General features: G+C 48.4%; 1 protein-coding gene across 2 annotated transcripts in view; it reads right to left on the bottom strand.

Annotated features, from left to right (window-relative positions):
• The window catches only part of Dhc64C (dynein heavy chain, cytoplasmic), an 80,354-nt gene that overhangs the window by 30,886 nt on the left and 28,206 nt on the right, over nucleotides 1-21,262 (bottom strand). For both annotated transcript variants that reach the window (XM_077665808.1, XM_077665809.1), the window contains exons 28-49: nucleotides 20,773-20,958; nucleotides 20,053-20,256; nucleotides 19,140-19,422; nucleotides 17,981-18,232; nucleotides 16,955-17,192; nucleotides 16,050-16,236; nucleotides 15,432-15,644; nucleotides 14,297-14,449; nucleotides 13,532-13,617; nucleotides 12,182-12,764; nucleotides 10,138-10,305; nucleotides 9,200-9,436; nucleotides 8,554-8,728; nucleotides 7,475-7,628; nucleotides 5,542-5,707; nucleotides 4,630-4,793; nucleotides 3,825-4,011; nucleotides 3,413-3,508; nucleotides 2,762-3,234; nucleotides 1,508-1,601; nucleotides 928-1,122; nucleotides 375-554 (exon numbers count right to left, since the gene is read on the bottom strand). In XM_077665808.1, coding sequence (XP_077521934.1) covers nucleotides 375-554; nucleotides 928-1,122; nucleotides 1,508-1,601; nucleotides 2,762-3,234; nucleotides 3,413-3,508; nucleotides 3,825-4,011; nucleotides 4,630-4,793; nucleotides 5,542-5,707; nucleotides 7,475-7,628; nucleotides 8,554-8,728; nucleotides 9,200-9,436; nucleotides 10,138-10,305; nucleotides 12,182-12,764; nucleotides 13,532-13,617; nucleotides 14,297-14,449; nucleotides 15,432-15,644; nucleotides 16,050-16,236; nucleotides 16,955-17,192; nucleotides 17,981-18,232; nucleotides 19,140-19,422; nucleotides 20,053-20,256; nucleotides 20,773-20,958 — 4,674 coding nt within the window. The remainder of the gene's footprint in view (nucleotides 1-374; nucleotides 555-927; nucleotides 1,123-1,507; nucleotides 1,602-2,761; nucleotides 3,235-3,412; nucleotides 3,509-3,824; nucleotides 4,012-4,629; nucleotides 4,794-5,541; nucleotides 5,708-7,474; nucleotides 7,629-8,553; nucleotides 8,729-9,199; nucleotides 9,437-10,137; nucleotides 10,306-12,181; nucleotides 12,765-13,531; nucleotides 13,618-14,296; nucleotides 14,450-15,431; nucleotides 15,645-16,049; nucleotides 16,237-16,954; nucleotides 17,193-17,980; nucleotides 18,233-19,139; nucleotides 19,423-20,052; nucleotides 20,257-20,772; nucleotides 20,959-21,262) is intronic.

Genomic DNA, 21,262 nt, shown 5'->3' with positions numbered 1-21,262 from the left:
TTGACAGGCGTTATTCTAAGTGCTGTAAAATTACTAATGAGAGTAAAATAGAAAAACTGCTTTGATTATTGCACTCTTTACTCACTATACCATGTAGCCATGGGATAAAGATTACTTTTTATTGAGCCATTTTTTTTTAACTGAGGTACTAATAAATGACTAATTAAAATTAGCTATCTTAGGAACTAACGAGTTAATTAAAAAAGCAATTTCATATTTTAAATCAGTATAAAAAACTGAGCAAGGTGATACAAATTCATTAGGATTGGACTAAAAATAAGGAAAATAGGTCTAAGACCAATGTCCCCCCTAAAGTGACGATGCAAAAGTAATGTGCTTTGCATCACCAAAAGCGCAAGGCCCCATCTGCTCACCATCTCCTTGAGCTTGGCATTGGCAGCCTGGTTCTTGGCCTCCAGCTCACGCGACTTCAGCGCCAGAGACTTCTGCAGCTCCTCAACCTGCTCGACCGTCTCGCGGATCTTCTGCAGGCCCACGTTGAGGTGGAGCTGCTGCTCTTCGAGCTCGGAGCGCTTCTCATTGAACAACTTCACCTGGGAGAGAGGAGAGATCATTGGCACTGGGCTAATTGGCAAGATCATGACGGGAATAGGTAAACGGAAGCAGTGCACATTCTAAAGAGGCCAACAATCAGCACAGCCAGATAACAGAAGCTCGCTGGAAATTAAGCCCATGACTTCCACATGTTATATACAAAAGCTACCACGGTGGTAGTCCAGTGGCACCACACAAAGCACAGCGGAAGTCGAACAATGAGAAAGCGGAAATAAGTGACACATTTCTGCCACCCCCTCCGTAGTTCACAGAAAGAGGCAAGCTGCCAATTAGACAGGCTTGCACGCAGCTGGCTGGTGACATGTCACCATCCCGAAATGGCGCGAGCTAGCGCACATCGAGGCCACTTACATAGTGGTTGATGAAGTCGAGGTAGTGGCGGGGCGTGATGGTGATGGACCGGGCGCCACGCTTGGCGAGCCGGCTGCTCGCGCGGTGCAGCGTCTGGTGCACATACACAAACGCGTTGACAATGGCATTCCGGTGGTCGGGAGGCAGCCTCAGGCCTGGCACGGCTACCGGGAAGTGCTCCGCAGGCACAATGTACTGCGGAGACACCAACCGCGCGTAAACGCACAAACAATGACAGAAGAAGTCACCACGTACTAAGTTAAGCCAAGCAAAAGATCAATAGGAAATTACATTAATACTATAAAGTGCTCATCAGTACACATGCAAGGTTGATTTCCTGTCCTCTGTTCACACAAAGCCCGTCACGTGTAAAGCTACCATATATGAAACAGGCTTCAATGGAGCAATCCTTACTCCCACCCCACGCGTAACTGGTCCAAAATTGCACTGCTCTACTAGTCTGCACTATGAAATTCTGCTGATTTCTAGCTTCTAGAAGCCTGTCACACGATCCCTCCTGTACATACAGCTTTTAAATGCCAAACAAGCCTGAATACAGTAACTCATTTGAGGCACTCACGCTGGTGCGGTCAATGTCCAACTTGGAGGTGAACTCCTTGCCCACTTGGAAGAGGGCGTCGTCTGACCAGTCGCCAAACCAGTTCAGAACACACCTGCACAGGAAGACAATGAAAACTCGTCAGCTTTTATGCAAGCAGGGGGCTTGCATAAAAGGTGCAAGGTGCCACTGGCTGAATAACAAGTCAGGAGCCAAATTACGTCCCCAGGTAAACTATAAGTACCAGATCACCTGCATGGCAACAAACTAAGTAAACCCCCCCCACCTCCCCTCTCTCAAGAAAAAAGCAATGAAATAATTTGAATTAGCCCTTAGTGACGCTCAGCTATACTTGATGCAGGCATGTATTTTTGCACTCAGTTTTTGTCAGATGCTTCAGTCTCAGGAACCAATATTGCAGCTGTGAGCCACACAGAGACTTGCATCCACCAAGTAATGCAGTCTTCACAGGCTAGAACACAAAGCAAAACAAAAACAAGCTGACCACGAATGGTTAAAAAAACGAAGGTTACCACATTTGTGTAACTGACATTCAGCTAGCTATGGCAAACAGCTTGCTGTGCCTTGCATGCGAAGATTATCGACCTTTTCCAGCTGAAATCGAGAAGTTCAATAAATGCGAATAGTGCTCCTTGCATGGGGTTTTCAAGGCAGGAGGAGGTGGAGAAACTTAATGAATACAGGAGAGGTCTGCCTGGTTGTTAGCCTAGCATGCTACTCCAGGGGATTTCAAGGGGACATTTGACTTTCATACAAACAATAATATCTGGCATAGACTGTATTGCTGAAGACTTCTCTGGCTCCTTTCATTAAAAAGGACAAAAATTTGGGACGGTGAATGCACACTTATGGCACTTGAAACAGACTAAGGAGATAAAGAACATAAATAAAAGGCAGCAAACACCAGTGGAACATAAGGCAACGGTCTAAAACTTGGCACTTGTGTCACCTGCAGAAGCCTTAATTATGGGGTTTAGCATCCTCAAGCAACACGGGGTGCCATAGTAAAGGACCCTCGATTGGTTTCAACCACCTGGGGTTCCATAACATGCGTTGATGTTCCACAACACACTACTGTTTTTGCATTTCGCCTCCATTGAAACATGGCTGCTGCTGCTGCTGCTGCTGCTGGGATCGAACCTGCGATGATGAGATCAGCAGCTGAACACAAGAACTATTGAGCCACTACACCGGGTCATTTTCCTTTATGTGGTGGCATTACAAAACTCGAGAGCCTCCTCTGCGGACACCCACCTGTTGAAGAGTGCTGGAGATGTGGCCGCCCTGTCCTTGAGTCCCTCCGAGGATGGGTTCATGGTGAACACGACATGCAGGTTGCGCATCACCTGACCCGTGAACCACTTGTACAGCTCCTCGCTCGAGTCCAGCATGAGTCCCTCGCGCTGCGAGCCCTCCTTGCACTGGGTCATGAGGGCCGCGTACTCATCCCCCTCGAAGAGGCCCGGCACCTCGCCGTTGGCCAGCAGGGTGTTCATGCGCTCCAGGAAGGACGAGTCCAGCACGTTGCCCTCGTCCAGGATGAAGCAGATCTTCTCGCCCTTGCAGCCAGAGCGCCGCAGCACCGACCGCAGGTCTTCGTCAAAGTCCGCTGCGGTGTACTTGTTGTGGACCTTGATCTGGAAGACCTTGAGGCCGTTCATCCATGCCACAAAGCGGGAGAGGGTTGTCTTGCCAGCACCACTCACGCCAATCAACAGGAGGTGGCCCTGCGGAGAGGAGAGGTGGACAGGTCAACCAATCACGACCACGGGTAACTACCGAAGAATGGATGGCTCGATGAGTGGCTCGCTGGTTTACAGTAAGGTAACAGCACAGGGAACAGAAAACAGACCAGAAGAAACAAGCAGTGACAAGGAGGTCTACGCTATGTAATCCCTCCCTCACCTGTGGCTGCCGGAAGATTCGGTCAATGCGGAGTACATGATCGAGGACTTCGTTGAACAGGACCAGCTGCACATCCAGCTCCTCTTCGTAGAAAATCTGAAAAGTTTTTGAGTGGTAGTTGATGCAAAAATAACGAATGGAGGCAATGTGCACGTACACCAATGGCAATTCCAGTGGAATGGGGTTAATATGTGCACCAGCAGAATACTTGAGCAAAACTTGTAACTTGCTCCTAAATCAGTCTAAGAACAGCAACAGAAATGCTTACAAGATGCTGCAAATGCTTAGCTTATTCCTCCTTGTGGGGCTGTTACACTTTGTCTGTAAAATTCTTAGCCTGCCTTGTGCTTTCCCCAATCAAGCTAATGGTTGCCGTTGGGGAAAAGGACAAAGAGCGGAGAGGGGCACAGACCTTGAGCCTGGCCTTGACGTAGTTGCGGAGCTCATCCCGCTTGACCGGCACGTAGTCTTTGGAGAGCCAGTTGCTGTAAAGGATGGGCCGTCCCAGGGCCTCGTCCTGGTTGATGTTGGGGAAGTGCTTTAGTGCCACCACGTCTACGTTCTCGTCCGTCCAGGTGCGCTCTTCGTCCTCAACCAGCCTGCATGCAGAGGAGATCGTAGAAGGTAAAGAACTGACTCGATGACATATTCCAGCTTTTTAGAGATTTAACCTGACAGGCAAAGTACCAAGTTCTTCAAAAACTTTGAGTATCACAGGATACAGCAGATAATGAAAATTTGCCACTCATGCACTGTGGAAGCTTTGAGACGAACTGAATGACGGGAGAATAGGCAGCCGATCATTTTGAGAACAGCACTAAGAGTCACGTGCACGAACAAGAAAGCTGGCAGGCACAAAAAATTAGCGGTAGTTTAGCTTTGGTTAAACCTGGAGTGACACGATAGCTACAGCTGGCCGGGTCGAACTTGGTCACGTGACCAGCCACGTGATCAGCCACGGCGGCGCGCCGCCGGCAGCTGCTCCGCACCACGTGACCAACCACGTGACAGCGTGGTGGTGCAGCCACAGGGTGGCGGCGCCGCCACCGCTAAGGCGCCGCCACACTGAAGGCTCGAAATGCTACCGTAATGTAGCTATCGCTACAAAACATTATCTCAGATTCATCACTTCGTGTCGCTGCATTGTTGCACTATTTATAAAATAGCCATTTTATTCCACCCAGACCACAGCTTCCCTCTCCCGAACCCCTGCGCACCTGTCCTGGAAGAGTCTGAGCCCCTCGTGGGCCCAGATGCGCACAAGGCCCTCAACGGGAAGCGTTTCCAGTGGCCGCAATGCCTCGCAGATGCCCCGCACCCAGCGCGTCAGCTCCCGAGGGCTGTACACGTAGTGCGGCTGCATGTCTTGCGTGAAGCGCTCCTGCAAATGGCAAACGGGATGCACACAGACACACTTTAGGAACACTCACAGCACACACGCTGGGCTTTCACAATGCAAAGCTAGCAGCCTTTCTCAGAACTCGCAGTCATACTCACAATTGCCCCGTTTCTATAACGAAGTTCCCAGGAGTCTTTCCCACAAGAAACACTAAGTTCATATAATGCTGTCGAAAAGAAAACATTTTGCACTCTATACTATTGGGCAACGCATGTGCAGCCATTGTGAGACCTTTTTCTTGGCGTTTGTGCATTATGGGAGACAATACACGCTGCAATGAGCTGCAACAGTGATATTTTCATCATGCCACAAGCCTTCTTGACCTTTGTTTACCACTGCTGACGGCAGTCAAGATTTCGCACAAAGCACTGGGGCTCTACTTAGCTACATCAATTACCCCCAGTGTGCTGCTGCAGTTATGAATTTCCCGGCACCTTACTTCTTGGAATGAATATAGATGCTACTAGGCATTGTCTACAATTTATTTTTTTTAAAGCTGTGGAGGCTCTCATACGCTCCTTCACACATTTTTACATAACACTACGTCGCAGTGACTTGTGGCCAGAAATGCGAATGACAAACAAACGTATGTGCTTTTCCACCTGCAGCTCCCATGTGTCGCACGTCTGTGCCAACATCGAAACAGAGTAACATGTCGTGGATGTTTTAAGTTTGTTCAGTCACTACAGGCACAACAGTTCCACACAGGGCAAAGCAGCATGGCTCCCACCTGGGACATGAGGTAGAACTCCACCATGGCCGCAGTCAGCGGCTCGGCGTAGGCTCTCAATGAAGGCACCATCCTCAGCATGGCACGGTTGAAGGTGCCATAGATCTGCTTGAGGGACGTTTCACCCGGGTAGTCGACGTAGACCACTGGCACGTGTCTCAGGAACCTGGTTGCATAAAAAAAAAGATCAATTTGAGATCTGCACGACCATAGATCCAAGAGACACTCGTGGCAAAAAGCACCGTGACATTGCAAATGTACATGCAAAATAGTTGACCTGCCAGCTGTTGAATAAGAATGAGGATGAACTGCAGAAAAAGTGTGCTCTACACCAGTGAATAGCAACCATTGGATCGAAACGACTGACGCTTCACATCTCAAAGAGCGAACAGCCAGTTGCCTTCGACTTCATGTCCGCAAACTTGGAGCTTCATTCATATCACCAGGCAAAACACTGCTGCAATGGGCCAAGCCAATGTATGCACAGCACCAGCTTGTTCCATGTGTTCCCCTCCATTCATCAACCAACCTGCCAAGCAAAATGGTCGCCTAGAGCACAGGTCATGTTTGTGTGGGCCCCAATAAAGGAGTGCTCATGAAGCAAATGTGACCCACGAGAAAGCCAGTAAAATATAGTGAAGCCTCGTTATAGCAAACAGGTCAAATATTTTAAAATAATTCGATACAGTCAAATTTCATAAGGTAAACTTTCATCGAAAACTCAAGCTGAAGAAGTGCAATTTAGTCAGCCAAAGAACGGCAAATGGGAGAAACCTTTTCCGAAGTTTTGACGCCGTTCCGAAGCCACTGTCGGCGATTGTGGAGACTGCAAAAAACTGAGTGCCAAATGTTAGGTTGGCTTCCCCATACAACACCACAGCACGTGGCGGCGACAGGTCAAACGCCAGTTAGTGTGGCTTCCCCACATTACAGCGGTGTCACGTGGAAAATCGGACGCCAGAATGAAAGCCAGCGCCATTTTAACCACCTCGGAAACAGTCGACGTGAGCACAAGATGGCTACTAGAAGGTTACAACTGACGATACCATTTATTTTGGGGCGTTATCAACGGCAGTGAGAGGTGTAAATGTGTACCAACCACCCTGCCATCACCTGTTCATGCCGCTATTTCTTCTGCGGTGCTGTTGGCAAATGGAAGATGAACCGTAAACCATGGCACAAATGCTTGCCATACCACTACCAGTCGCCCATGTAGTGAGGCAAAGCCTGCCTCCTGCCATGTGAGTGGACACAGCTTGGCAATTCGCAGTTTGATGTATCCGTTTTATGATAAACAGAGGGGTGTGTGTGTGTGTCTGTGTGTGCGTGTGTGTGTGCATGCGTGCGTGTGTGTGTGTGTGTGTAAATAAATAAAAAGTAAGAAATACATACATTTGTCAAAAATATTCAGGAAGAATTCAATAGAGCCGATAATCCACTGTATTCCTGTTCGTTGTATCATTAGGTGTGAGAGAATTGGATGGATGCAGCCAACCAGCAATCATGCCTATGCAATGCCTTCAGTTAGAGAAATATAAGTAGCATTTACAATACACGAAGGAACTGACGACAACTTAATATAGTTGTTAGTGGCCCTCGTCAACGAGAATCCAAGCCCCGTCTGCTTCCCCAAAGTCAAAACTGCAGTTCACTGCATAACACCCTCCTCAGTAAAAAAACTGTGTTGCCTTCAGTAACCATTTTATGCCTCATCTTATACACAAGAATGTCACTTGTTTTTAACAGCATGTTAAAAAGGGGGAACAAGAAGACAGGAGCCCAAGGAGAAAGCAAAAGACAATGCACTGCTCTTAATATGCTTGAACAAAAGCTTGTCTCCAGATACTAATGTACGTATTCGCTCTCATAAAACTCTATTCGGCAAATATCTGAAGGCTAGGGGTGGTTATCTGTTCTCCCGGCCACTACCTACCTGTGTGAGAGTGGCTTTCGGCCAGGGTCCGTCGGTGGGTTGCAGGCCCCCACAAACTGAATGCGCTCCAGCCGGACCCAGGTGTGGTCTGTGGTCCGGTAGAAGCCTCCGTGCTCTACCAGCTGACGCAGGAAGGAGATCACTCGCTGCGTCCCTGAACAGACAAGGAAGAAAGACAAGTGAATCTCAGCATGACAGTGATAGCCAGCCACCTAGGCAGACCTGTACTACAACACGTGAAAGGAACCTGAAGCACTTCAAGACTGGGAAACATACACTTCCGCACACAGCCTTCGTCAAAAGACTTCGGGCCAAATGGTTCACTTTTACAGTGGCACCCTTGAGGCACCACTGAAGACCAAAGTGCCTTAAAAGATGAGGACTAAGATTTTCCTCACCCTCAAGATTTGGTTTGTTCAATAGGGTTTAACATACCAAAGCGACTCAGGCTATGAGGGGCACCGTAGTGGAGGGCTTCGGATAATTTCGACCACCTGGGGTTCTTCAACGTGCACTAACATTGTGCAGTACAAGGGTCTTCAGCACTTCACCTCCATTGAAATGTGACTGCCGAAGCTGGATCGAACCCGCATCTTTTGGGACAGCAGCAGAGCAGTATAACCACAGAACCACCACGGCTGCTCCCTGAAGGTTTTGAGCTTCACAGTATTACTAGGCTGAAAAGCAAAACCATGTGGGTTGAGACTTTGGACCAAGGCTGTACATCTCTGTCCGCACTTACAGCTGACACTCACGTTTTTTGTTTTTTTTTTCACTTCAAGCTGAACTCCAGATACAAGTGACAATTATGACGACAACTTAAATCTGGTGGCCAGGAAAGCCAATAAAACTGCCAACAAGTAAATTTAATGCACTTAGCCAATGATATATGTACTCATCAGTGCTGCACTGTCCAAGTAACAAGCACAAAACTTGATAAAGCAAGAAAAATCTGAAGAAAATATAGAATACAAAACAAAAGCGGGCCAGTATATCCACAGCTGCAAATGCTGTAAGCAAAGCCTTTGGCTCACCAAGACCATGGCTGAAATGAAAAAGTGAAAGACTGCAGCACGTACCGTACTTGTCCATGTCGGGCAGGTTGATCTCGTCGCAGAAGAGCACCAGCCACTTGCCCAACTGGATCGGGGAGAGCACCACGCCGTTGGGTGTGCGCCGGTACTCGCAGTAGTGGTCGAAGGTCTTCAGAAGCAGCTCGGGGGTGGTCGCGCTCGAGAAGTTCAGGCCCACCACCTGTTGGAACAACCATCATTAACCAGGTGGAAGGTAACAACAGAAAACAAAAAACGAAGGATGCAAGAGCATGCTGGCATGATTCGGTGCAGTTTCTCATTCTTACCCTAATTGGCTTGCTTAAACAAGAATGTCCGCACAAATTTCATCTACTACATTTACTTCTTGCCATTCGGACTTTTGATAGTGTCTGTAGTTGTGCTATTTTGCTTCTCCCCCAACAGCAATTACACTTTCTATCTGCTTCATCACAACACAGTAGTGCAAAACCTGCACAGAGGTGTCAATGCATGGCAAACAGGAGAGAGTTGCTCCATTCCATCTATGGCAAAGAAGACACCATCTTATCTAGGGGGCACACCCAGTAACCAGTCAAGAAAGCGGGCTACATATGCATTACAAAAAAAAATCAGGTGGTGTACCACTATAAACGCTATGTGTTTAGTGCAAGGGAGAGAGATGGGCACCCACCTCCATGTCTGGCAGGGAGCGCAGGGCTGAGAAGAGGGTCATGGTTTTTCCCGAGCCGGGTGGCCCGCACAGCACCAGGGGCCGATGCTCTGCCAGCCAGGTGTACAGCAGGGCCTCGTGGCGCACAGTGTCCACCGTGGGCACCACCACGTCCGGCGCGGCCACCTTGTGAGTCTCCACCTCCACCTGGGGCACCTTGCTCTGCCAGGGGACCCACTCGCCCGTCGACAGCGACACCTGAGGAAGAGGAGGGGGGACAAGTTGCAGGACGACTTATCGCGACGGACGAGCATTCCTCGCTGTTCTCTGGCGAGACTACTGAGAGTAATGCGAAGGCCAATGCCATTGTCCAATTCCCCTTTGCCGTCCTTCACAAGTTAAAAATATGAGTGCGAAACCAAAACCATTTGCGCCCTGCGAACCGAGACATTTGGATTTGAGACAAGCTGCGTACACTGGCGCTCACCAAAGCTATGGCGAGATTGTTCAATGACTGCTGCTCACAGTATGGCTGCTCACTGTTAACAGCAACCATTTGAGCTAAACCGAAAAGAAAGATGAACGCTGTCCTGCAACAACTGTGTTGCCATCCTGAAGTTAACAGCGCAGAACGTAGACGAAACACAAGAACGTTTTGCACTGTTAACTTCAGGATGGAAAACCAACAAGCCCAAGCTGCTGAACTGTGTTGCCGTTGACTAATGAAAAACTGTGAGGAGGTAAAAAGGCCTTGTATGCAGTGCACACTGCTCATGCTCATGAAACATCACTTTAGGTCAGCCTTGCTCCACGTGACTCAGAATCATCAGTGTACAAAATCAGTTAAAATAGTGGCATTAAATTACGAAAACTTTTTCCGTACTTCAAAGAAACAGTGAAAGACGGCCACAAAGTGCAAAGTGAGCAAAAAAGAAAGACAGAAATTAGGCCTTCCTTGCCTCGTAGTCAATGATGGGCAGCCCCATGTTGGCCGGCAGGGGCACCGTGGCCACACTGCGGATGAAGTCGCCCAGCTCAGAGCGCACCTTCAGCCGGCCGTCACCGGCAAACGACCACAGCAGGGCGTACACCAGGCACTTGGGAATGTACTTCTCCAGCTGGTCTTGCTGCAAGGTAAAGGCAGCTTTGTCAGTATGTCAGCTCCAGCCACTTCGAAGATCACGATAATGCCTTTGGTAAAGTGCAGACTTCTGTAACACAGTTCAGCTCAATCCATCAAGTCTGCCACCAGATTCCCATTAGGCGGACTTCCAGCTACAGTCTACTCTGTTGCACACAAGTTTGATGACACGTGTAGGTATGCTCGGCTTATTAGAAGTCCAACTTAAAGATGTGCCTTAAATATGTTGTTAAATGTGTCTTCACACTGTAGCACATGTACCACCAGGGATAGACACTCTGCAGTAAAAAGCCGAAAAGGTTTGTCAATACAAAGTTCAATTTCAAAGCACAAAGGCAGGCCTGTAAGTGAGTGTTCTTGACCTGCATCGTGATTAAAAAAACACGACTAACCGAGATTGAACTCTCAATACTGATCCCACCACCTCAAACACTGCAGAAGCTGATCTATGGAGAGCTGAAGGTAACATTGAAGCATTTATTTAAGCAAATACCGTATTTACACGATTGTAACAACCTATTTTTAAAAATTTGAAAATCTGAAGTGGGGGTTTACTTAAAATCGAAACCAAAGCATTGCACCAAAAATAATGGCGAGACAAACGAAATATCAGGCATGCTACAGCGTGGTTGCATTTTTGCTGCGTGGCTTCATCGCATCGCTCTTGGTGCTGGCCTTGAGCAGCTGCTATGTCAACGTGCAGAACCGGCATCCCCACCCCGCGCGAGGCGGCTGATGGTGGCTGTTGATAAACAGCAAACAGCACCAGCCCACTCCCCACAAGTGGTTGCAGATTGCATCTGCTGATAAGCGGTGGTGGCCTGATAGCGCATTTGTGTTCTACTCTTAAAAGGCGTCGTCCAAGTTTTTTTTGTTTGCTTTCAACAGTGCACTTGGCGCTCAAGGAAGCGTCGATAGTTGATGGTAGGGCCGCTGTTCCAATTGCGGCGGCACCCCCACTCGGAACCGCAGCGGCACCGCGGAGTGTTGGTAGCCGACGGAAGAGCCGATGCCACTCATGCCTAGTTTCTCTTTGGCTCTGATTCATTTGACTACTGCCGGCCGCATTTCACAAGTTTGTAATGCAGTGTTTCGTCATTCGTCATTTGTGCTCCAGGTACAGTAAGCGACCGGCGCTCGTTCACAGCTACATTCAAGATGGCTGTCATCCTCTATGTCGAAGAAACGAACTGTGCACCGGGCTGCAAGTTCGACATTCCCAACGGGTGATACAGGTGCGGCAGCTGTAGCGAGGCGAAATTTTCAGCTGTTCTACGCGATGTCGTGATGTGGCTGGTTGCAAAGTGCGGGATTTCGCTGCACGACGAGGCTAGAATGACGAGCTGTGGGACCGCAGCAGTGCGGTGGCAGCGCTAGTGAGGATGATGGCGCAAGTGTGGACGAGTAGTCCAGTGACTAATACATTTTCGTCTTGGTATGTGCAACAGCCAATAACAGCTGGAAATAAGCAGAGGCCGTAGTGCTATCGTGTTCTATTATTAAAGGCCAAGTGTAAACGATCTCCAAGTTTGTTTGTTTTTTTCAGAAATGTGATGTAGGGGGGGTCGATTTACATTCGAGTCAACTTAAAATCGTGTAAATACAGCACTAATCTTCATACTTTCACAGTTCCAAAAGCAGGAGTGACAAAAGAACTTACATCACTAAGCACGCAGGAACTCTCTCATGCAAGAGGAAAGAAGTTCGACTAGTGCAAAGACAGAGTGACCTAGCTGCACTTGTACGAGGCAGCTCACTTTTAGTTGAGGAAGAAACATGCAGTTTTGCAACCTCCACAGAACTTTGACCTTGGTACTAGAGAGCCAAGCCCCTGTCCGTCATCCACCAGCAGTAAGACCCACCTGCATCATAAAGTCAGGGTGCGAGTGGTTGTAGGCAAGCACGTTGTGCGTGGCCTGGTTGAGCATGGAGAAGAGGGAGCCCAGGGCCCGGAAGCGGGTGAAGTCCATCACGTGCTCCTGCCTTGAGGCCCACTCCAGCGCACGGACCACCAGGCCCTCACTGCCAAAGTACGGCTGCAGGATGAGCGCCACATCCCGCTGTGTCTGCAGGGTCGGGGACAGGGCGTCCTCCTTGGCGTCCTTCTTGCCGCGGTAGGCGTGCTCCTCCTCGGCCTCCTCGAGCGGGATGTGCCGCAGCCGCAGCAGGAAGTGCTCAAAGATCATCTCGGTGCTCAGCACGTCCTCGCTGAACCAGATCATGCCGCAGCGGGACACCGTGGCCAGCGTGGCGAAGCGCAGGTCCTGCACCTCAAACATCACCCGCACGTTGGGCGGCAGGCTCAGCCGCTCGCCGTTGGGCAGCGTCAGCAGCTTGTTGTCGTCCAGGACACTGTTGAGGTTCTCCACCCACTCGGGGTCCACGTCTCCGTCAAAGATGATCCACTGGCGCTTGTTGATCTCACCGCGCACGTTGTCAATGATCCTAAGAGGGAGTGGGAAGCATAGGGAATAGTGGTGATGGTGCATCTGGACAAAAGTACACCATTTCACTGCTCAATAGCGACTCAACCCCTTCTCTTCGACTTTAAAAATGTGGACAACTCTTGCTAGACAGCAAGTGTGTTATTTCTCATGGCTCCCTATGTGATGACTTCCACAAGGGTAAAAAAAAGTGCCTCTTTTGCAGGAAAGGTGGCTACGAAAAGGATGTTACTAACAAAAAAAAGTCATCTAATGGCTGCAATTGCATCCAGTAGGTCAAGGAAAGATCATCTCGATTCCTCAACATCAGATGTTAAATTATCCAAACTTAACATCCTATTTGTATTTGTGCAGGAAAATTCCATGGCCCAAGTCTCTTTGCATTTCTTTATTTAATCATGAAATCCTCGATGCCTGCAAGGTTTTAAATTTCGCTATCCTACACAGGCCATAAAGCTAGTGCACCAACTGAAGAACTACAGATTGGGTGAGTTCGTAACAATTCATGAAGGTTCAACAGCGAAAACTAACAGGACAGAGTAAGGGAAGGGACACACAGAATGGCACTGAATTTGCAACTAGTGATCCAAGTTGCCACTAAAGAGCCTACAGTGCCGTGAAGACTACGACAAAATTACCATATTCACTCACTGCCTGCACAAGACCAAGCAATTCCCATGATGTTAACTAAAAATTTCGTGGGCTTCACTCTGTGAACATGTTAGCTAGAACTGCAACTACAAGTTAAACAGGAGGACCACTGCTCACTTTCTCAGGATGTGGGTGAAGAGTCCGTCGGTCCACTCACGAGTGTTTGGGTCCAGCACTCCGTAGAGTGCCTCCTTGGAGATGGCCTGCAAGAATGAGCGTGCAGCTCTGAGCACCAGGCATAGGATAAGGCCTGTCAGCTCTAATTAACAAAGTCCATAACAAACTCCACTCAAAGGCCATGAAAAACAGCCTGTTAACCAATCTCAAAGCCACTACAATAGATTACTGGTAATCTAGAAGAAGTAATGGGAAAAATTTACAGGCAATCATTCCGATTGATAATTCAGGGTCTGCACTAGCAGTGCGCTTATGTACTAGCCCTATCTCCACTTTCCCCCCTCCATGTTGCATCTCTGCTTTCATCCACTTTTTCCTAGGCTTCATACTAGCACCGCCTACATTGGGTTTTGAGAAATGACACTACTATACAGCTAGCGCAGTAAAAGAATACAGCCACTACAATCAGACATGTGCACTGTCTTCTACAGCACTAACAGCATAACTATGTAAATTTAAGTCAGGTCATCCCTTGTATTTACACCTACATGCTTCCAATGACTGACAACAGGACAACAGATACAATAACCCAAACTGAAAGGTAGCCAGTCAGGTTGGTTCATGACTGCAGATAGAAAAAGAAAACCAAACAGCGGAAACGACAGACCAGCACTGTTGTCTGTCACTTCCTTTACCTTTAGTGCCCTTTTTTCAACCACAGCCTGCGTTTGAACAAGGTTAGGCACAGACAGGCGACCCACTCACCTTGGGGTCGATGACATGGGCCACACCCTCAATACCCTCAAGGCGCTCGAGTGCCTTCAGCAGCACCTTCCAGGCGGTCGACTTGCCACTGCCGCTGGGGCCTACCATCATGAGGCCGTGGTTGAGCTGAGAGATCTGGTACAGCTGCAGAACCTGCAACAAACGCGATGAGAAGGCCAGCTGACGAGACGCTTCCACGCTTGCCCATGACACAGTGCAAGTGGTACAGACCCACTCCTCAACAGGCAGAGACAATTAATGCCAATACATGGTAGGCTGGCAGCACCTGCTCACAATCACTGGTGTTTGTAACGGAAGATGCGCATATGCCACTTTTTTTTAAACATCTACTACTTTTTCTAGGGCAGCATGAAATGCCACCTTAGCCTGCAAAGATTGTAGTCTAGCTCAATGCCTGTTCTACATATTGTCATGAAGACTAAGCTGGCAGTGGTAAAGGAAAGAGCGATCGCGCTAGGCCAGCAGCCATTAAAATCAGCTCTTTGCCATCAGTCATCCCGTCTCATTCTTCAGCTGGCCGCCACGTAACATCATTTGTGCTAGGCAGTACCATTCTGATGATGATGACTGTGATTTTTTATGGCGTAGGGGCATCTGGGGCCAAGAAGTGCCATGGCACCAGGTATTTTTCTTCTTTTTTTTCAAGGTGGGGTCAGAGACCCATTTCCCAAGCATTTCACCCTAAAGAAGCCGAGCACCAGGACAGGGGAAGGCTTGCGCCCATTGTATCACCGGTGGATGCCCGGCGGCACTGGGGAACGAACGCCGCACCTCCCGCATGCGAGGCAGGTGCTCAAACCACTAGGTTACCGCTGCGGTTTTGGCAGTATCATTCTGCTTTTGGCATCAGGCAAAGGATACGAGACAAAACATTTCAAGATTTTCACAAAGCAAGTTTCAGCATTCTTGGTTCACATGCATTACTATGGGCTTTTTCATCAAGACAACTTCTCAACACCTCGAGGACAGCTATACAGAATTAGGCAACCATTTCCCAATAACGAAAGCCAGTCATTTATTCAAGTAATCGACCACTCCCTTACTTGTGTTTTCTTGCGAAAAGCTCGTGGTAGTTGTAATAGAAGAGAAAAGTAAAGGGGAAGAGAGGCCGCACCTTCTCCATCCAGGCTCCGCCCTGCTCCTCGCCCTCGCCAGCCACCAGGAACATCTCCTGGCAGACCTTGACGATGTGTTCCTTGAGGCTGCGCATCTCGGCCCTGGTGTAGGACACACCGGGGAACACATCCGACAGCAGCGAGAACAGCAGGGGGATGTCCTCGGCCACCAGCTTGGGTACCATGGTCTCGCACACGCTCTGGATCAAGATCTGAGGGATCGGGGGACAAGGGCGGCGTTAGTACATCCTGAACAAGGAAGACAAGTAACCTTCGTTTCTCACTCCTTAACGTATTTGCAACCAGGCACAGAGGTTATGAAAGTAGACTTTGGCAAATCCTTTGACAGTTCGGCCAGTCAGTTACTTATAAATTTGGATGATATTCCTGGTTCATAAGTTTCTTTCAAACAGCACTTTCAAAATGTAGCAATTAATAGAGCTCTAATATGCTAGCCCTTTTGTGATGCTCTTATGGTACTTCTAAGAACAATTCCACGACGCCGTGATATGGCAACATAGGACAGCGTCACGGTGTGCATCAAGGGTAAACATTTTTTTGCACCAGAAAAACACGAATATACACTCCGCCCCACAAGTACAACCGCTGGCACGCACCTCCTGTTCGGGCAGGTGCTCTGCAATGGAGTTCTCCTCGACGGCACTCTCGCCCTTCTCGCGCAGCTCATCTCGGATCCGCTGGATGCGGTCACGCTTGATGTTTCCGGCGCTCACGAGCACACTCTTCAGTGCACGCAGACCAAAGTCGTAGTGCGACTGGTTGGACAGCTGCTCATTGCACAGCCTGCAACAAGGGAGAAGAAGTCGCAAAGATTCAGTTTGCCATAAGCCCAAGCGCAGTATGTACAGTACGCATGACAACCTAGAGCAGAAAGGGCGAAATAACCACCTGTTATGAAGCTGAGGACAGAAAAAATAATAGAGTGTTTTTAAGTCGGTACAGCTCATTTGTGCAGGGTACCATGTCGATGTCAAGACATTGCTAATGGTGTGCGATTGGCTGATGGACACAAGTGCAGCCTCGCCTCCATTTTCAAAACCAACAGCTCAGCTACCCAAAACAAACAGAAACAGTGCAGTGCTGGGGTTCATGAACTTTCCCCTTGGGTCCCAGACAAACATAGACCAAACGACAGCGTCCCCAAGCATCAAAGTAACACAATAGGCAAGACCATAATGTTCAGTGTGACGTGTATGTTTTTTTCAGCAATTACAGGTGCCATCATCCTTCTCCGGAAACAAAATTTCAAATGGAGAAGTTTTTCAACAGAACTTTATTGTTTGCTTGTAAGCAGAAAAATAAAGCATGCAATATTGTATTCGCTCACTCAAAAGAAATTCTTCATTTCTGCACATGAAGACTGAAGAAACGAAGCGAATTTTGCGCGAAAAAAAGCACTTGTCACTTTCCTAACCGTAAGCTGTTACAACTCTTCCTTTGAATATGCGAAAAAGTCAAGAAAATGAATTTAGATAGAGACGGAGAGAAAGCTGGTGCTCACTTGAAGAAGGGGACAATCTTGGAGGCCAGCTTCTCGGCCGAGCGGAAGCCCTGTGAGAAGAGCATGACCTGGGCGATGAGCTGCCGGTCGGGGCTGGTCATGGCCAGCGAGCGGAACAGCTTCTTGAGGTTGTCGGGCAGGTTGGAGCGGCCCGCATAGCCCGGGTTCATCGTAATGAAGATGGCCATGTCCGGGTTAACCCGCACCTGCTTCCCAATCAGCTCTACGGAGAGTTGCTCTGCATTTTGAGAAAAGGGGGAGGGAGTGATGACAGAAAGATTACGATGATAATGATAATAGAGTATTAATAAATTGCTCTAATACTGATTGACCATGGCATGCTTCTTACGAATGGGAAATGCGAACAAGCTGTGTCTGTGTCCATTACCAAACAGTGAAATGAAAAGACAACAATTATGAGGAAAAAGGAAAAATGCAGGTTAGCTAATTTTCATATCCAGAATAAATTAAAAGCACAATCAAAAAGACTAGCCTTGCATTACGTGCCCATCATGTAACTGCATCCATCATCATCACCAACAACCTGACTACACCAACTGCGGGGTGAAGGCCTCTCCCATGTCTCTGCAATTCACCTTGTCCTTTGTCAGCTGCGCCTACCCTATGCCTGCAAACTTCTTAATCTCATACGCCCACCTAACCTTCTGCCGCCCCCTGCTATGCTTGCCTTCTCTTGGAATCCACTCCGTTACCCTTAAGGACCAGCGGTAACCTTGCCTTCGCACTACATGCCCTGCCCATTGAAGAAAAAAGCCTCTCCCACAATCCTATTACCCTTGCCCTGTGCCTGCTGCGGCTGCCCCATCCCAGGAGACTTCCTTCAAGTAATCTGCCCTCCGAGCTGTCTTCCATTTCCTGCTGGATTCACCTCCTCTTGGAATCTACTCCGCTGGACTGTCAGTACTGTTCCCTTTGCCTAAACAGGAATCCTGGTTAAATTGTCCAATTCTGAGCTGGCCACAGGCAACTAGTACTGCACCGTGCAGAAATGTGTTGGTCACCCACCCTTGCCACCTTCACGACTGCGCAGGGTCTCCTGGATCATCTGGATCTGCTGAGAGACGGCCGAGAGCATGCGCTCCTCCAGCCGGTTGAACTCGTCGAAGCAGCCCCACGCGCCCACCTGGCACAGACCCACAAAGATGCGGCCCATGGCCTGGAAGTCAAACGTCTCGTCACAGTTGAACACCAGCACGAAGCGGCCCAGCTGGTGTCCCAGGGCCTTCACAGACTCCGTCTTGCCCGTGCCGGCCGGTCCTGTACAGAGACAACGATGAAGTGCATGGGCTCTAGAAATAAAACAAAATGCACCTCTAGGCATGAAGCACTGCATGTTTCAGATCATCCTCGCGAGCCTCGTGCGGAAATGAGATTTAACAGATTATTGACTTTTGTCAATTTTGTTATGCCCAAGTTTAACAATTTTTCCCGAAAAGACTCTCCTAAGGGGGGACACTGGTCTTAGACTTATTTTCCTTATTTTTAGTCAAATCCTATTGAAACTGTGTCACCTTGCTCAGTTTTTTTTTTTACTGATTTCAAATATGAAATTGCTTTTTAAATTAATTTGTTAGTTCCTTAGAAAACTAATTTAAATTAATAATAATCACAGCAGTTTTTTTTTTCATTTTACCCTCATTAGCAATTTTACAGCACTTAGAATAGCAGCAATCAAAGTGTGAATATCATGCATAGATAAACTTTGCAAAATTATAAATTCTTGAAGCGGTGATTGAACAAATTGTGCTTCGATTATTGCATACATTGTGCCTTCAGCTTCCCTTAGCAAGCAATATGACATGTCTATCTGTCCTAGACGTTGAGATATTGACGTACTAAGACAGCCAGGTGTCCAAAATTTTCATGGTGTTAAATCACCTGCTCCTGCACAAATTGAGCCCACACAGTGATCTCAATTTAATGTTATGGTCAAAATACAAATTTCCTGGAGGAGAAAACTGGTAGAGTTGAATAATAGCTATAGGCTCCAAAAGTGTCATTTTTTTTTAAATTGATTTTTGGGTCATTTTTTGGTCCCAAAGACCAGTGTCCCCTTTTAATTTGTTATTTAAATTTCCATAGCGTGAACAAATTTTCGGTCTCCTTTCAGTTCAAACCGTCTGAGCATCAATTGCAGAGGCAAACAATGAGTCTTTCTCCTCACCGAAGGGTGACCCTCCGAGTCGTGCCTCCAGGGCCTGTGTCATGGTCAGGTAGCAGCGGTCGGTGAGCGGTGTCTGCACCAGCTTGTCCTGCACGCCCAGGTACTCGAAGCCGTAGCTGAACCGGGCATTGGCCATGTGGATGGACAGCTGGCGCAGCACCTCGGCCTGGCGCGGGTCAAAGTAGAAGCGCATCTGGCTCAGCCACTGGAAGTCCCGGGGTCCCCGGACGCCACTCTTGAGCAGTGACCGCGTCACGTCCCTCTTGTGCACAAACTCTGTGATCTGCGCAGGAGAGCCAGAAAGAACAGTGAGGATCCACATTACGAAACGGACAAGAGAGGTATGCAAGGTGTTACGGTAAACGCAACGCACAACTCCTGCAACCTGTAGCACACCAATGAAGAAACACGATGCACCCATGTTCTTGTGCAAACTGTCTACTGGGACTCTCTAAACACCACTTCGCACAGTGGAGCATGCAGGCTCCCAAGGGTTAAATTCGTTAGTGAAAGAACAAGGCGGGAGATTTGGCACTTTGCCTTAACAGTTTCTCAGTGAGCCAACTTGGAGAGGACTGTATGCAGCAGAAGCGCACTCCTTTCTGAGAAACAAGGCAATATTTCATTCATAAGGCCTTACGACAACAATTTCTTCCACTCAGGCTATACAGCTCTGAAGCATTACTGGAAACTAGTCACTCCCTGTTCGCAGAGTGCAACACATGATTACAGAAGCTGTGTAATTTGCCAACTGGACAGAGGTTAAAATGCGCCGTCCATGTGCACTATTCAAGTGTTCCTGCACACTTTAAATAGCAATGGCTGAAATTTCTGTGAGAGGACTTTAGAGTTATCCGTAGAACTGGGATAGCAAGCCACACATTTCACTCAAGTGCACCAACGAGCCGCCTACCAGGTGCTCGAGCTTCTTGCGTCGCAGAGGCGGCTGCTCCTGGAGCACAGAGTCGGCGAGCACGTTGAGAGTCTGCTCCACCGACTGGAGCACTTCCTCCAGGGGCTGGCTGCTGGCATCTGGGCCGGCCTTCTCCATTGCTTGCAGGGCGGCCTCCACATCCTCCGACCAGGAGATCTGGGCTGCCAGCACAACAATCTGGCTCTGCAACGAGAAAGATGAACAAAAAAAAATTGTACGCACCCATATCTTTGCTAGACTCAAGAGGGGTGCAGTGCTCACCTTTGAACAAACACATCTGCCATGCTGTTAACATACCAAGAGTGTCACATGAGCACGATTAGAGTGAGACTGCGCTACATTTATCAAATAGTGCACTCTTGCTGTAGCCAAACATGACAAATGAACGTATACAAGCATTGTTCTTTAATAGAAGTGATTGCAAAGAACAGGGAAGCCAAGGAACCAACTTCTACACTCCATATTTTTTCTGGCCTCCTTGTAAAAACTAACTGCAGCAAAATGCTTCAAGTACTAGGTTAAGCGTGAAGTTACCGCCATAATTCACGTTGATTCTGACTGAACACTTGTGCACTTCAGGTAGTGCCACACAGTTGCTGCTGAAGCTGATGTCTTGCTTCTCGCAATACTGACCCTGCTAAGCCTGCGGTGTGAGAGTGCGCAGTCTTAGACTGTCTGCACATCCCTTTGTGTACGCACCTGGTAGCGGTCAGTCCAGGCCATGTACTCCTGCTGGTCGATGGTGCCCCGCTTGAAGGGGGCGCTCTCTGCCACTGCCGAGGCCAGCCTCTTGGCCAGCGTCACTCGCATCTCCTTCTCGATCAGTGTCAGCCACTCGTTGATCTTGGGGTTCTCGGCAATGGAAACAGGAGTGCTGAACACCATCTGCAAGTGCACCGAACCACAAGATGGGGAGAGGAGGTTCTTGTCAACACCGCACATGTTCCGGCAGAAGCAGACATGACTATCGCAAACAGCTTTTGGCCACATGTTTTGGCTACAAATGTTGGTCGCTAAGTATATTTCTGGAGTGTTCTACAACTCTGAGATCAGACCCAACCTTTTACTCAGTCCAAAATTTTATCACTGCCTGCATTTTGCCACACTTAGTGTACAAGAGTATTCTTTGGTCGAAACACCACACAAGAAATGAATGGCTTGAATCAAGTGAAGCCACACAAAATAAATT

Source organism: Amblyomma americanum, chromosome 5 (assembly GCF_052857255.1).
Source record: "Amblyomma americanum isolate KBUSLIRL-KWMA chromosome 5, ASM5285725v1, whole genome shotgun sequence".
In the NCBI taxonomy this organism is placed as follows: Eukaryota; Metazoa; Arthropoda; class Arachnida; order Ixodida; family Ixodidae; genus Amblyomma; species Amblyomma americanum.
This window is presented reverse-complemented; position numbering and strand designations above follow the sequence as displayed.